Source organism: Macrobrachium nipponense, chromosome 17 (genome assembly GCF_015104395.2).
Source record: "Macrobrachium nipponense isolate FS-2020 chromosome 17, ASM1510439v2, whole genome shotgun sequence".
NCBI classification, from domain to species: Eukaryota; Metazoa; Arthropoda; class Malacostraca; order Decapoda; family Palaemonidae; genus Macrobrachium; species Macrobrachium nipponense.
In genome coordinates, this window is record NC_087210.1 from 69,797,112 (window position 1) to 69,811,435 (window position 14,324).

The 14,324-nt window shown below is 42.6% G+C and overlaps 1 protein-coding gene across 1 annotated transcript in view; it reads left to right on the forward strand.

The window, feature by feature from the left end:
- Window positions 1–1,497: 1,497 nt before the first annotated feature.
- LOC135196301 (prolactin regulatory element-binding protein-like) overlaps window positions 1,498–14,324 on the forward strand; it is a gene marked incomplete in the record, with an annotated part of 80,092 nt that continues 67,265 nt past the window's right edge. Inside the window, 2 exon segments of the mRNA XM_064223008.1 lie at window positions 1,498–1,750; window positions 5,712–5,973. Coding sequence (XP_064079078.1) covers window positions 1,616–1,750; window positions 5,712–5,973 — 397 coding nt within the window.

A 14,324-nucleotide genomic window follows, 5' to 3' on the forward strand; every position in this document is an offset into this window, starting at 1 on the left:
ACAGCTACTATCCTCTTGTTTAAACGTCTGCCATTGATAAAATAATCAAAACCTGACTTAACTCGAGCTTTTCAAACACTGTATCAAAATCTTTGCTTATATCACTAATTTGGCTTCTGCAAGGGGAGATTTACAGGAGGCTTCTGTGCTCGTGACTTATCCTTAATTCTAAACTAATTTTCAAACTTTTTAAACTTATATTTTCTATTGTTGATGATGCAACATATAAGTTTCTTCTTCATTTCGAGTAATGTTTCTCTTACCTGCTATCGTCCTCATCTTTATCAATGATTTTCTACAATTATTCTGATTTATTCATGCTTTTGGTGTTGATCAAACCCCCTGGATGCGGTCTTCATTCAAATGCAATTTTTCCACTGCCGTTCATAATCAGCCTTAAATGATTTATTCTTCTTTTTCAACTTTGATCTTAAACTATAACTCGATGAAGGCCATGACTGGTACGAACCTCAAAAAGACAATTTCTGTCCAATGAAAATCGAAATAATTTTTTTTTGTAATCAGATTACTGCCTACTTATACTATTTTGAGAGATCGCATAATTCAAATGATTAAATTTAAATGTTTTGTTTAATTGTCACACTTTCCCTAGCAGAGGAAGCTTAAGTGGCAAAAAGCAACTGCCATAACAGTGAAAGATTGTAAAAGAAGAAAAAAATTTAAAAAACAAAAACCTTCAGGACAAATCCAGAGAAGTCAGGGGTAGTACCAGTTACAGGGAACGAGAGAGGATAAAAACAAGGGTAGGGCTACAACTACATCGGGGTAGTGGTAGTACACTGAGAAAGGTGACCATGAACTAAGTATAAGAATGATTTTTTTAATATAAACGTAATGGAATTAAAAAATACATATAGTTTAAAGGTAATCTGTCTGGGTAAATTATCGCTAATGAGGATGAAATTTCCATAGACACCTAAGCTGTGCGTCTACCTAATTTATGTTTCCACAGTTCGGGTCTGTGAGAGAGCAGCAACGAGGATCCAGGAACCGATTGCGCTTTTATTTTGTGGAATTTTACTTGCAATTCTGCTGGTTTTAAAAAGCGGTCACTATTTTCTCTGCATACGTCATCGTGTAAATTTACAACTCACATTGCCCTCAACTTCTCTGCTTCTTCGTGTACTTTATCGTATGTAACCTTTTCAAATAAGGAAATACATAAATAAAATTACAATAAATTTGGTTTATAAACTCAATTTTAGTATGCTCAGCTGAACTGCTTCCAGCGTGGTATGATTATTGACGAAAAAAAAGTTGACATAATGCGAAATATTTTAGGCTTGTTCTCTCTCATGCTTATTATATACTTCTTCTTTAACAGTGACGTAAAATTCAATTTAAAGTCTAATTTGCAATAAATTTAGCTTTTATAATTTATAAATAAAGTAAATTTATTAATATTATTGTACATAATAATGTATTTTAAGTTTATTTAAGATAATTGGAGAATAGGTTCAACGAAGCATAACCCTGATATAATAGTACTGACGTGTTTGTTGTCAAAAATCATCTGACGGACCTACCGTCAAAATACAGCTGGACTTTTATACCACCGTTGTATTGCGCGATCATACGTGTTACCCAATGTAAAATGTCGGCCCAGAAAACATCGGAGACTGTTGCCAGCTTAAATTTCCCAAGTTATGCTATCGTTGGAGTGTCTGGCCGCTACATTTTGGTTGGCGGTGGAGGAGGAGCTGCCAAAACTGGAATAAAAAATCAGTTTGTAAGTTTTTTGCCGATTTTTTTATATTGCTGTTTTTGTGCCATAGATAGCTACCTGTCATTTCTATGTAATCAAAATGGTAGCCTAAACTCAACCAGGGCATGCAAATTTCAATGTCTTTTCTGTACTTAGGAAAGACGAAGTACCTATGTAGGCTAGGTATTCTACCCTAGCCTGTTTTACACAAGTCAAGGCTTCCTAAGCATGTAGTAGCTAATTTGATTGCAGTAGGCTCTGAGTCTCATCAGGCCTAACCTGGGTAGGTCTGTGTAGTGCATGGAACGCTGACAGTTCCAGAGTTATGAGGTTAGCCTATTACCTAGGTACTAGTAGCACAATGCAATAATCAGTGTAGTTTTAGGCTGCCCCTGTTGTTGTTTAGGCAGCTGTATGGTTGGCTAAGGATGTTTGGCCTTAGGTAGCCCAAGAATAGGGTAAATGACCAAGCAGTGACATAGCGGCCACCCATTACTTTTTCGTAATTTAGGAGAAAACGCTTACTTCGACAGGAGTGTAGAGGTCTAGTATCCTGCCTGGGTAGGCCACAACTACCTGATTTGATGCTCATGGCAGCGCATTCAAGTACTTTTTCAAGAAGGTGGCCGCATTCCGGGTTCGGGGGCGCTGCTTGTGAGTAACCCTGCGAATTACCCTAACCACACTTAGGTGGAGACGACTGATAACCTATTTCACTTGGGGCCTATATATTATTTGCTTGTTAACTATTTATTAGGCAGCGAAGCTCATTATCTGCTAGCTCTTAATGTTTTGGTATATGCAAATCAGATATTGATATAGTAGCTAGGCTATAGTACAAGCATCCAAATCCCTGTAACATTAAACAGACTATGGAGTATTTGTTATATAGAAAGCAGTTTGCTACAAAGTTGCTCAGTTGTCTGTGCATACACATCATTTCTCCATTTGGGACTTTTTTTTTTATTACGTATTTTGTGAGTCCTAGTCACAATATGGTATAGCTATAGATTAGGCTAAAGTAAAGTCCATTTATCTTTGTATCTTATATGTATCGATCGTTTTTGAGGAGTGAATTATAGTGTGTAGGGTAAAGGATTGGGCAGCAACACACTTCATCATTCTACTGCGCCACGACCACTGCCAGAAAAAGCACTTGAAATCGCTGCTATCAATCAGCATCAATAATTGTTTTCTCCTAAATTATGAAATAAGGGCATATTTCTACTAAACAGAGGATAACAAAGGCCTAGCCATGTGCAGTGATAAAACTGCTCTTCGAAGTTTGTTCTTAAAACACCTAAACGTAGACGAGTCACAGCATCTTTGATGTTTGCTGTGTTAAATCTGCTAAAATTGTATCATAGATGCTGGTACCTTTTCCCTTATTGTTCATACATGAACAAACCTTCAGTCTTAACAATAGGATAATTTTCTAGCGCCTAGCTGAATCTGGTTAAACAATCAGAGATTGAATCAGGGATTGAAAAGCAAGGAATCTGTGAGATCTGGCAATGTGTGCGTATATCGTGTGAAAACTGGTCAAAGACTGTGCACTCACACTACCGCGTTTAGTCGTTTTTTTTAACCGCCTGGGTGAGAGTCACGGTTGCTTACTCTCTGCCATTTCCCCAGTTGTTTGCCCGTTTTTGCTATTTTGCTTGTCTGTGTGTGTGTGTGTGCTTGTGTTATTATGTCTTCCTCAGCGTTGTCTCGACCTCGCCAACATATGTGCCCGGGAACTCAAGGTTTCCTGCGTTCTCATTTCCTGGGTTCTTCGGCTACGGACCCACACTCCAAGTGCAGTAGGTGTCGTGCTATGTTTGTACTATAATGAATCCCTGCCCAGAATGTTGTGCATGGCCTAAATTGCAGTGGAAGTTATTTTGTTTATAGTAGGACCCCCCCGCATCGTAAAGTTTCGACTCCTCCTTCTTGGGAATGGGGTCCTCATCACCTTATCGCCCAGATGCTTTGTCTTCTTACGCAGTCACACCCCATGGTGCTAGAGTTTATGTGCCTGTATCTCCTTCCTTTTCTTCCATCGATTCATCATTGGAAAGTATCGGGAGGCCTCTGAGGCTGATATTACATACACAGTGTGAGTTTTGTAAAATATAATAGTGTTTTAAGTAATCATTTTGGATTTAAAACCTTCCTTTAAGTCCTGTACTGTGATGTGGTGACTTCTTGACTCTCGTACCAATTCTAGATAGTAAATTGTTATACTCTACTTTCTTGCAGAAAGTGGTAACATTCATATGTATACAATACATGTCTGAGAAGTTTACCAGTTATTCATGTAATTCTTGTAATCATAATACTTTCATAATAGTACCTAGATTACTTAACATTTTGGATATCAGAAGAAGTATGAATGTGACCACTAATGCGTTGTCTGCTCTTGGATGTTTGTGGCAGTTAGTTGTACAATAAGGATGGATAATTGTTCTTGCCACAGTTTTGCTACTTTGATGGATTGAAGTGCTGTAAACAACCATTCTCATGTATTTTAATTGGTATTTTGAGTGAGTTAAGAACAAAATGTGTATAATTACAATCAAATAAGCCCTGTGGAGTTTCAGTTGTGATATCAGTAAGGATAAAACCACGGATTGCAAGGTAAGAATGCATTTTAGTTCAGCCACCTGACATCCGGGAATTCCATGTCTTACTTTCACTAGTATAGGCAACAAAATGTTGTTTTATTGTGCTGATTACAGCTAAAATCTTTAGTAAAATTGATAAACATTACATATATGTAATTAGTGTTCAGTACACTGTTAAAAGAGTGCTGGGAAAGAAGTTTCCAAATGCGGTGAAGGGTGCATCGTTATTTGTTTGGATGCCATATTGGATTTAAAACTGCCTTGAACACTTACTTTACAAAGACTTCACATGTTTATTTTAGTTTGTAAGACAGTTTCCTGTAGCACATTTTGTTAATGAAACTTCAATCTTTTGAAAGGTTTGCCTAAAGGTTTTATTTTTTTTGTTTTGCTGATTAAATATAGAGTAAAAATGGGAACATTCAGCAACTGAATGTTTGCAGCCCGGTCTTTTACTCTATATGCTCAGATTGCTACTTACATCTGGAGTCATTTGAGTGATTGATTATACTAATCAATACTTCTGGTCTCAGGATGCATAGTAAATAAGTGATCAGTAGTATATGGTTAGGGGAATAACTCAGATCGACCTTACCATACTTGTGGATGAATACCCTCTCCATACCTTACCTTCCTTTTCCTCTGGGTCTTAGGATGTTTAATATTAGTTGGAGGAATGACCCATTATCAGACTTTTGTATCCTACAGTTTGGTGCATGGCCACTCCATATCTTAGCTGTCTCCAGTTCCTCTATGCTTCATTAAACTGTGGTAAACCTTGAGATTGTTTGCAGCAATTCTTTGAAGTGCTGTGTTTCTGTTTAGGGCCTAGCATTGCAATGCCAATTTGATTCAGTTGAAATGCCTAATAGCTTATACTTTCCTATATGTGTTTTAAGTATCTGAAGTTACAATTAAGTCTTGTGCAGTGAGCTCAGAACCTGAAGGCATATATCCTCACAGTAGCTACAAAGGAATGTCATGCATATCTTCAAACAGGATATGTAGTGTGTATTCCCTTATATTTTGTTGGTACATAACTGAACCCATCCTAGAAGACTCGTTATCACATATTAAGAACACTATTGTAAATGAGGGACTTACTTTCACACTGTTTGCAATAAATATGAGCACTGAAGGAATTATTGGTGTACTATTGTAATGGTAATTAGGTTTATTCATATGGACTACTGAATAACATCATTTGGGTTGTTAACTTATCTTTTCATACTGAAATTGCATGTATGTATATTACTGATAATTTGATAAAGGGAGAACTCAATATGTATATAGAATAGTATTTTATCATTGTAAGGTGGTATTGAGTCATTTCTATAGATGTACGTGTTTAGAAAATATTTTTTTTTTATTTTCAGGATGTTTTTGAGCTTTATCATAATGGAGTGCAAACTGTTGGTGAAAAAGTCCTTTCTCATGATGTTGGTGACTACTGTATTACAAATATGGTTGGATGGTCTGGACCCATAGCTGTAGCATCAAAGAAGATAACAGCACCAACAATATTCTTGTCTTTGGGTTTAGAGGAAAAATGTGTCTTGATGAAACTGAAACCAACTTTACGTTCAGTTAAATCAGGTGACACACCCATTGAAAGGATACCAAAACCAAAAGAAAGAGGTAAGATGTGTACTCCAACTTTACTTGGTTTCAGTGATTTATTAATGCTCAGAGTATAGTTTTAAAAGTGTTTTTAGGTCTCGGGGGCCATGGGGGGGTGGGAGGAGTGTAGTATGAAACACTAATATTATTACATACTGCACTGAAGGTAACTAACTTTAAGTTTAGTATTTGATATATGTATTGCAGTATTGGGCCAACCATAGTGTATTACCCATTATATTGCATTGATGGGTGGTGCATAGTGGCTCTCAGCCAATCCAAGGTTTTGTATGGAATAAATTGGAACCTGAATATTTTGGCAATAAGGCCGACCTTAAATTGTGAATAACTGACCTGCATTAGTTCATGGTGAACACATATTTTTCTTTCAAATACCCCAATCACTTTATCATATAGGCTGACCTAAATTTCTTATCTAGGTCTATGTTAGTAAATACAGTTAAGAGGCATTGTGGGGATGTAGAAGAGCAAGAAAATATATTTACAAGGAATGCTATGACTGATTGTATTCATATCGGCCAACCCAGTACTACTGAGGTTCCTTTGGTAAAACCATGCATGTTTGATGTTAGATGATAATCTACAGCTCTCAAAGATAGATTGTCTGCATGTGAGTTGAGTTCAGTGGTTTATGTGTATATATTGGGAGTGGTAAACTTTGCATAATCAAATTGATTTAAAGCTGAAAAATTGATATTGAAGGCTGAAAATGTGAAGTGCTCTGTTTTTTTATGCTCAACTTAGATGTGGAGAAAATAATCATATGATATCATAGTATGTATGCATGGAAAGTGCTGCTGTGTCTAATAGGTACCATGGTACTGATGCCGGCCGGGAATTCGAACATGGAGCAAGACAAATTTGCTTGGGGAACTTACCCTAGGAGTGGTAATGGCTCTTAAATTACTGTTAACAAGAACTTAAACAAGAATAACAGATTATACTAACTTGAATAGTCAAGTCTCAGGAAAAAGGGGATATTAAACTAATTGTTATAAAGAATTAAGCTAGATACTTTATTGTGGATAGAAACCTGGCTAAGTATATTGAAGATGGTCCTTTCAAGGTTAAGCTGGAAATATTTAAGGGTGCATTTGTGGGTGTCATGTTATTTGTTCATGAAACTTACCTGTCAGATATATATATAGCTGTATTTTTCCGAATCCGACAGAAATTTAAACACTTACGACACACGCAGTGGGAGCAGGTGGTTAGTACCCATTCCCGCCGCTGGGGGAGGCGGGTATCAGGAATCATTCCCATTTTCTATTCATAATTTTTCTGTCGCCGGTGCTGGAAACACCTGTTTGCAGCACCTCCGTCCGATTTTTGGAAACTTACTAGCTACTTGAGTATCCCTTTTTGGTTTTTCTTTGGGGTTATCTGAATTGGATCGGTGGCTTGGCACACGTTGACTTTGGTTTGATTTGAATTTGGTATTGATTTTTCTTTGATCAAGATGTCAGGGTCTAGTTCTGCTAGCGCTAGATTTTGTTCCATGTCTGAATGTAGAGTAGGCTACTGAAAGCTTCAGTAGACCCACAATTCTGTTTGTAAAGTTTGCAGGGGGAATGAATGTACGTTTGAAAGTCGTTGTAAGGAGTGTGAAAGACTAACAGAGTCGGAATGGAAGGCGTATGAAACCTATCTTAAGAAACTTGAGCGAGATAGGTTAAGGAGGTCTTCCTCCAGGAGTGTTTGCAGGTAGGCAAGATTTAAATTATTCTCCTGCTAACCCTCCTTCTGTAGATTATGCTCCTACCCCTGTAGTGTTGCCTCCGGCCCCTGAGACAGTGTCGGTAGAAGGATAATACATTATCGCTAATTCCTTGAATCGATTCGTAACTTAGAATCAAAAGTGTTAGCTCTGGAGAGCAAAAGTGAAGAGAAGTGCAGTGAAAGTGCCCCTTGTGTAGTGGAGGTGCGTCAGATCGGCCTCATTCCGCCTCTAGACCTAGACCTCTGCTTGACTCCCAGATACGGGAGAGAGCATGGGCGAAAGTCGAAGGAGGGTTACGAGGAACCCCCACCGATCTGGCGTGCCTTCGGCAGCTTCTGACGAACATACCAGACTGCCAAGGAGCTGCGCGTGCACGTCTTCTCAAGGAGTGCTTTTCTTCTTCTGAAGCTTCCTCCCCGCGCAAGGGGTGGAGCTCTCATACCGCATCACGTCCGCTGAAAAGGACGCTCGCGTTTCGGGACGCTTCACGTCTAAGTTGTTCTCCGGAACTTTGCTCGTCGCCTGATAGTGCGTTTTGCTGCTTTTCCTCCGCAGAAGAAGCGTAAGGATTATTCGGAGGCGGAATCTTCCCTAGATGTTTCTTTCGAGCGCCGCAGTCGCTCTAAGGTGCGTGAAGCGGCGGTTCCTGGGAGTAGCAAGAAGGCGTCCCCTCGCCACTCTCCTGCTCACAGGATCAGCCCCTCCCAGAAAAGGAGGCTTCACCTACAAGCAAGATTCTCCAGTCTCTTCAGCAGCAACTTCGAGATGTTTTTCCTTCGAGAGAGACTGTTCCACGTCACCGTAAGAAGGATGACAATCTTCCTGTGAAGAGGTCGAGGCGTTCTCCCTCTCCCTCTCCTCGCTCGTCTCTCTCTCCGTTTGAGTCTCCCTCTAGAGTTCGTTCTGCTCCCCAGCAAAACTTTCTAGAGGAGGCGAGAAATTAGTTTCTCGCTCTCGTGAAGCGGTTGTTTCCGCTGCTACGAAACTTGTGGATAAGAAGCGAGTTTCTTTAGATGCCGAGCGCGCTTCTGTGAAAGTCAAACGCGCTTTAGTGGACGCCGAACGTGACTCGGTGCAAGTTTCGCGAGCGCCAGTGGACGCTCAGAGAGTTTTAGTGGACGCTCGGCGTGCACCAGTGGACGCTCGGCGCGCATCAGTGGACGCTCGGCGTAGCAACCAGTGGACCGCTCAGCGCGCACAAGGTTGGGACGCCAGGTGTACACCTGCGGCGTTTGAGCGCGCTTCTGTCGGCGCCAGTAGATTGCTTCGGACGCCAAACGCGCGCCTACGGACGTCAGTTTTCCACTTCCGCAAGCACAAGCGGAGGCGGGAACTCTTCCTGTTCGCCGTTCTTTCTCTTTTGAGAAAGCTCGGGACTCTTCTTTACTTCCTCCGACTTCTCCAGTGTCTGAAGAGGAAGTTAGTGACGCTTTCGTCGAAGTGGACGAAGAACAGCAGTTGGCTCCAGTTTCGACGGACTACAAGGTTTTGACTCGTTTACTTCAGTCAGTCTTTGCAGACACTTTCCAACCTGAAGCTCCACGTACTCCTCCCTCTCAGTTTTCGTCTTCCAAAGCTGCTAAGATCTCGGGCTTTGTGAGAATGAAGAAGTCGCTTTCTACGAAGCAAGCTTTTAGAAAGGTCCATGATTGGATGGAAAAGAGGAAAGCTTCGGGCAAGACCTCTTTCGCTTTACCACCTTCAAGACTCGGTGGCAAAGCTGGTATGTGGTATGAGACGGGCGAGAAAACGTCGGAGTCAAGCTTCCAGCCTCAGCTCAAGGAGACTTTGGTAGCATTGTAGACGCCACCAGAAGATCTTTTTTGTCTTCCTCGAAGGTCTCGTGGACACATAGCGAGTTAGACTTTCACCTTAAAGGCCTCTTCAGGACACTAGAGGTTTTATTTTTCTTGATAAGGCCTGTGGGCCTGGGAGTTATGGATGCCAGGTCCAGGAGTTTCTGATTCCATCAGTCTGGGGAGCTGTCCAGTGTATGTCTTGCATGGACAAGGCCGTCAGGGATGGTTCTGAGGAATTGGCTGCTCATTTCAGCACGGGACTGCTTAAGAGAGCACTTTTTTGCAATTTTACTGCAAAGTCGGTCTCACCAGCGCAAAAAGCGGATCTTCTTTTCGCTCCTTTCTCAGAACATCTCTTCCCCCAGTCTATGGTAAAACAGGAAATAGCTTGCTAGTCTCCAGGAGAAAGCAACTCAAGACCTTCTGGCACAGTCTTCTAGGAAGCCTGCTACTTCTTCGTCTTCTGGGTCCTCTGCTTTGAAGAAGTCGAAGCCCTTTCGATCCGCTTCTTCCTCGAAGCCAGCCCCTCGAGGAAGAGGCTCTTTCAGAGGCAAGACTCCCGCTCCTTCCAAGAGCAAGAAGTGAGAGGGAAGTCCTTCAGACACCGGTAGGAGCCAGGCTTCTACATTTCGCGAAAGCTTGGGAAGAGAGAGGTGCCGACGCCTTGGTCTCTGGACATCGTCAAGAAGGGGTACAGAATTCCTTTCCTGATGTTACCCCCGCTGTCTTCGACACCAAAGGATTTGTCTCCGTCGTATCAGGGAGAAAAGCAGAAAGTGCTTCACGATCTACTAGATCAATGATCGAGAAGCAGGCAGTGGAACAGGTCTCGACCGGAGTTCTCCGGGGTTTTACAACCGTCTGTTCCTAGTGCCGAAGCAGTCAGGGGGGTGGCGCCCCGTTCTGGATGTCAGCAGTCTAAATCGCTTCGTTACCAAGCAGAAGTTCAAGATGGAGACACCTCAATCCGTGCTTGCAGCTTTAAGACCGGGGGGATGGATGGTCTCGTTAGACCTTCAGGACGCATACTTTCACGTCCCCATCCATCCCCGATCAAGGAAATACCTGCGGTTTGTCCTGAAAGGGAAGATTTTCCAATTCAGGGCACTCTGCTTCGGTCTCAGCACGGCGCCGATGGTGTTCCACCGTTCTTATGAAGAACGTTGCGAGGTGCCTCCATCTTGCGGAAATAAGGATCTCTCTTCTCCTAGACGACTGGCTTATTCGAGCCTCATCGCAAGACAGGTGTCTGAAGGACCTTCACACGACTCTGTCGTTAGCGAAGTCCCTGGGACTTCTGGTGAATCTCGAGAAGTCGCATCTGACTCCTTCTCAATCCTTAGTCTATCTGGGGATTCAGATGGACTCAGTGGCTTTTCGGGCTTTTCCGTCCCAGGGGCGACAACTTCAATGCCTGGACAAAGTGTCGGCCTTTCTAGGGAAGGAAACATGCTCGGTGAGGGAATGGATGAGTCTGCTGGGGGACGCCATTTCCTCACTGGAGAAGTTGTTTCTCTGGGAAGGTTGCACCTCCGACCACTTCAGTTCTTCCTCTCAAGCAATTGGTCACGCAAACAGGATCTAGTAGAGGTCTTGTTTTTGACGGAAGAAGTGAAAAAGCACCTCAAATGGTGGTTTGGATCCAAAGAAGCCTTGCGGAAGGACTTTTGCTCAAGCTTCGGAACCCCGACCTAGTGTTGTTCTCGACGCGCGTCCTCCACGGGTTGGGGAGCAACACTGGGAGGGAGAGAAGTGTCAGGCACCTGGAGAGGGGAACAGGTGTCCTGGCACATCAACCTAAAAGAACTCTCAGCGGTTTACCTCGCTCTAAGGTTCTTCGAGGAGGAAGTCTCCATCAAAGTGGTTCAGATAAACTCGGATCAACACCACAGCCTTGGCATACCTCAGGAAACAGGGGGGAACTCACTCTCATTCTCTGTTCGTCATCGCGAGGAACATCCTGATTTGGGCGAAGGTCGCAAAACGTCACGATTCTGACAAGGTTTGTGTCAGGCGTGGAAAACGTGCGAGCGGACCTTCTCAGTCGGTCAAGGACAGCTTCTGCCGACGGAATGGACCCTTCATCAGGAAGTATGCCAGGCGCTATGGAAGCTGTGGGACGTCCTCATGTGGACGTTTTCGCAACTTCCCGAACGAAGAGACTTCCGCTGTATTGCTCCCAGTTCTGGACCCGGGAGCAGTGGCAGTAGACGCCCTACTGTGGAATTGGTCGGGACTAGACATTTACGCTTTTCCCCCATTCAAAATCCTCGGGGAAGTAATGAGGAAGTTCGCTGCATCAGAAGGAACGAGAATGACCCTCATCGCCCCCTTCTGGCCAGCGGCCGACTGGTTCACGGAGGTGATGTCCTTCCTAGTAGACTTTCCGAGGACTCTGCCCCTAAGGAAAGATCTACTCAGACAGCCCCACTTCGAGAGGTACCACAAAAACCTCCCCGCTCTGAGTCTGACTGCGTTCAGACTATCAAGAAGTTGGCCAGAGCGAGGGTTTTTCAAGACCTGTGGCAACGGCGATTGCCACCGCAAGGAGGCCCTCCTCAATCGCAGTTTACCAATCAAAGTGGGCTGTCTTTAGAAGTTGGTGCAGAAGGAAGGGCATTTCCTCCACCTCAACCTCTGTGAGCCAGATAGCAGATTTCCTTCTTCACCTTAGGAAAGAAGCGAAACTAGCCGTTCCCACGATTAAAGGCTACAGAAGCGTGCTTTCTGTGGTCTTCAGACATAGAGGACTCGACTTAGCGAATGATAGAGACATTCATGATCTCATTAGATCATTTGAGACTGTGAAAGTTCTCCAACCTAAAGTACCATCGTGGAACTTGGACGTGGTACTGAAGTTTCTCATGTCGAGTCAATTTGAACCGCTCCATTTAGCCTCGCTTAGGAATCTTACTAAGAAGACCATTTTCCTAACCGCTCTGGCGACGGCGAAGAGGGTTAGCGAAATTCAAGTCATAAGCAAGCATATTGGTTCAAGGATCATAGTGCAGTTTGTTCTTAAGTCCTACGTTCTTAGCAAAGAACGAGAACCCTTCCAACCCTTGGCCGAGAACGTTCGAGATCAAGGGGTTGTCGGAGCTAGTGGGACCTGAAGCTGAGAGAGTCCTGTGTCCTGTCAGGGCTCTCAAGTTTTATTTGCAGAGAACCAGAGCATGCAGAGGTTCTTCGGAGAACTTGTGGTGCTCTGTGAAAAAAAACCAGATCTTCCGATGTCGAAGAATGCACTGGCGTTCTTCTTGAAGAAGTTACGGTTAAGGAAGCCCATGAAAAGTGTAGTGAAAGTGACATGGAGCTTCTGAAAGTGAAAGCCCACGAGTTGAGGGCTATTGCTACTTCGGTGGCTTTTCACAAAAATATGGCAATCAAAGACATTTTGGGCGCCACTTATTGGCGAAGCAATTCGGTGTTCGCTTCACACTACCTGCGGGAGGTGAAAGCAACATACGAAAAATTGTTACTCGCTCGGACCATACGTCGCTGCAAGACACTTTTTGTTTTGGGGGCAGGAGGTAGCGCTCATCCTATCCTTTAATGGTTTAGGGGAGTTTTTAACTTGTGTTATGGTTGTGGGGTTGACCAGCCTGCGGCGGATCTCCCTTCCATTAGCTTAGTCTATGTGGGATACTTTTGGTAGGCTACGCCAGGTGGTTTGGTTTTTACTTCGTTGCCCTCATTTGTATGGTCAATGGTCTAGTCACGTCGTGGTCTCGCCCCTGTTGACAGATCATCTGGAGTGCACCAGCTATATATGGTCTCTACCTCGCTGGCAACTCTAGTAGCACAAGCAGACTTACGCGGCAGTAACCACGAAGTCAGCTATGCTAACAGGTAAGAATCAAGATATCAATTATCTGCATATATATGTTTCCTAAAATCTTTCTATTCTGTCTACTCCCACCACCAAAGGTGGGATTCAGCTATATATATATCTGACAGGTAAGTTTCATGAACAAAATGATATTGTAATGATACAATTAAGTTTGTTCATACTTACCTGGCAGATATATATAATCAAGTACCCACCCACCTCCCCTCAGGAGACAGTGGAATAAAAAAAAATTATGAATAGAAATGGGAATGATTCCTGATACCCGCCTCCCAGCGGCGGGAAGGGTACTAACCACCTGACTCCCACTGCGTGTGTCGTAAGTGTTTAAATTTCTGTCGGATTCGGAAAAATACAGCTATATATATATCTGCCAGGTAAGTATGAACAAACTTAATTGTATCATTACAATATCATTTTTAAGACATAATTTCTGTTTCCAATACCTTTTCTTATCTGCAAACCAAGTTTTTAAGAAAACTATGGATTTGATTAAAAATAAAGTTTGCATATTTGACTATATGAGGACAGATAACCATAGACGATGCTGGTGGTTGCTGAATGATAGATTAGGATCTGTGGGGTTACAGCTCTTTAGCCACCTGTTAACTCCTTTAAATAATGGTGACCTATCATAGGCAGTTGTTTGTATATAGTATATGTAAGAAAGATGAGACCAGTGGATGGATAATTAACACCAAAGGCTGAGGAAAACAAATCATGGCAGAACTATCTTTGCTCAGGTAGGGACAGAAACAAGTCGGACAGCTGAATTTCAGAGCTCAAGTAAAAAAGAGAAACTCAAGTCTACAATAAGTCAGTAAGATACAGACATCCTTCATAAATGTTTGAACAAAGTAAAGAAAATGAGCAACGCTGCTGTTGCAGCAAAATCAAGGAAAACAACATGTCACTCCATTCAGTCAATCTTTGTCTATTATGTATATTTGTAGAAGAACAGTGCACTTTTGTTTTATAAAAG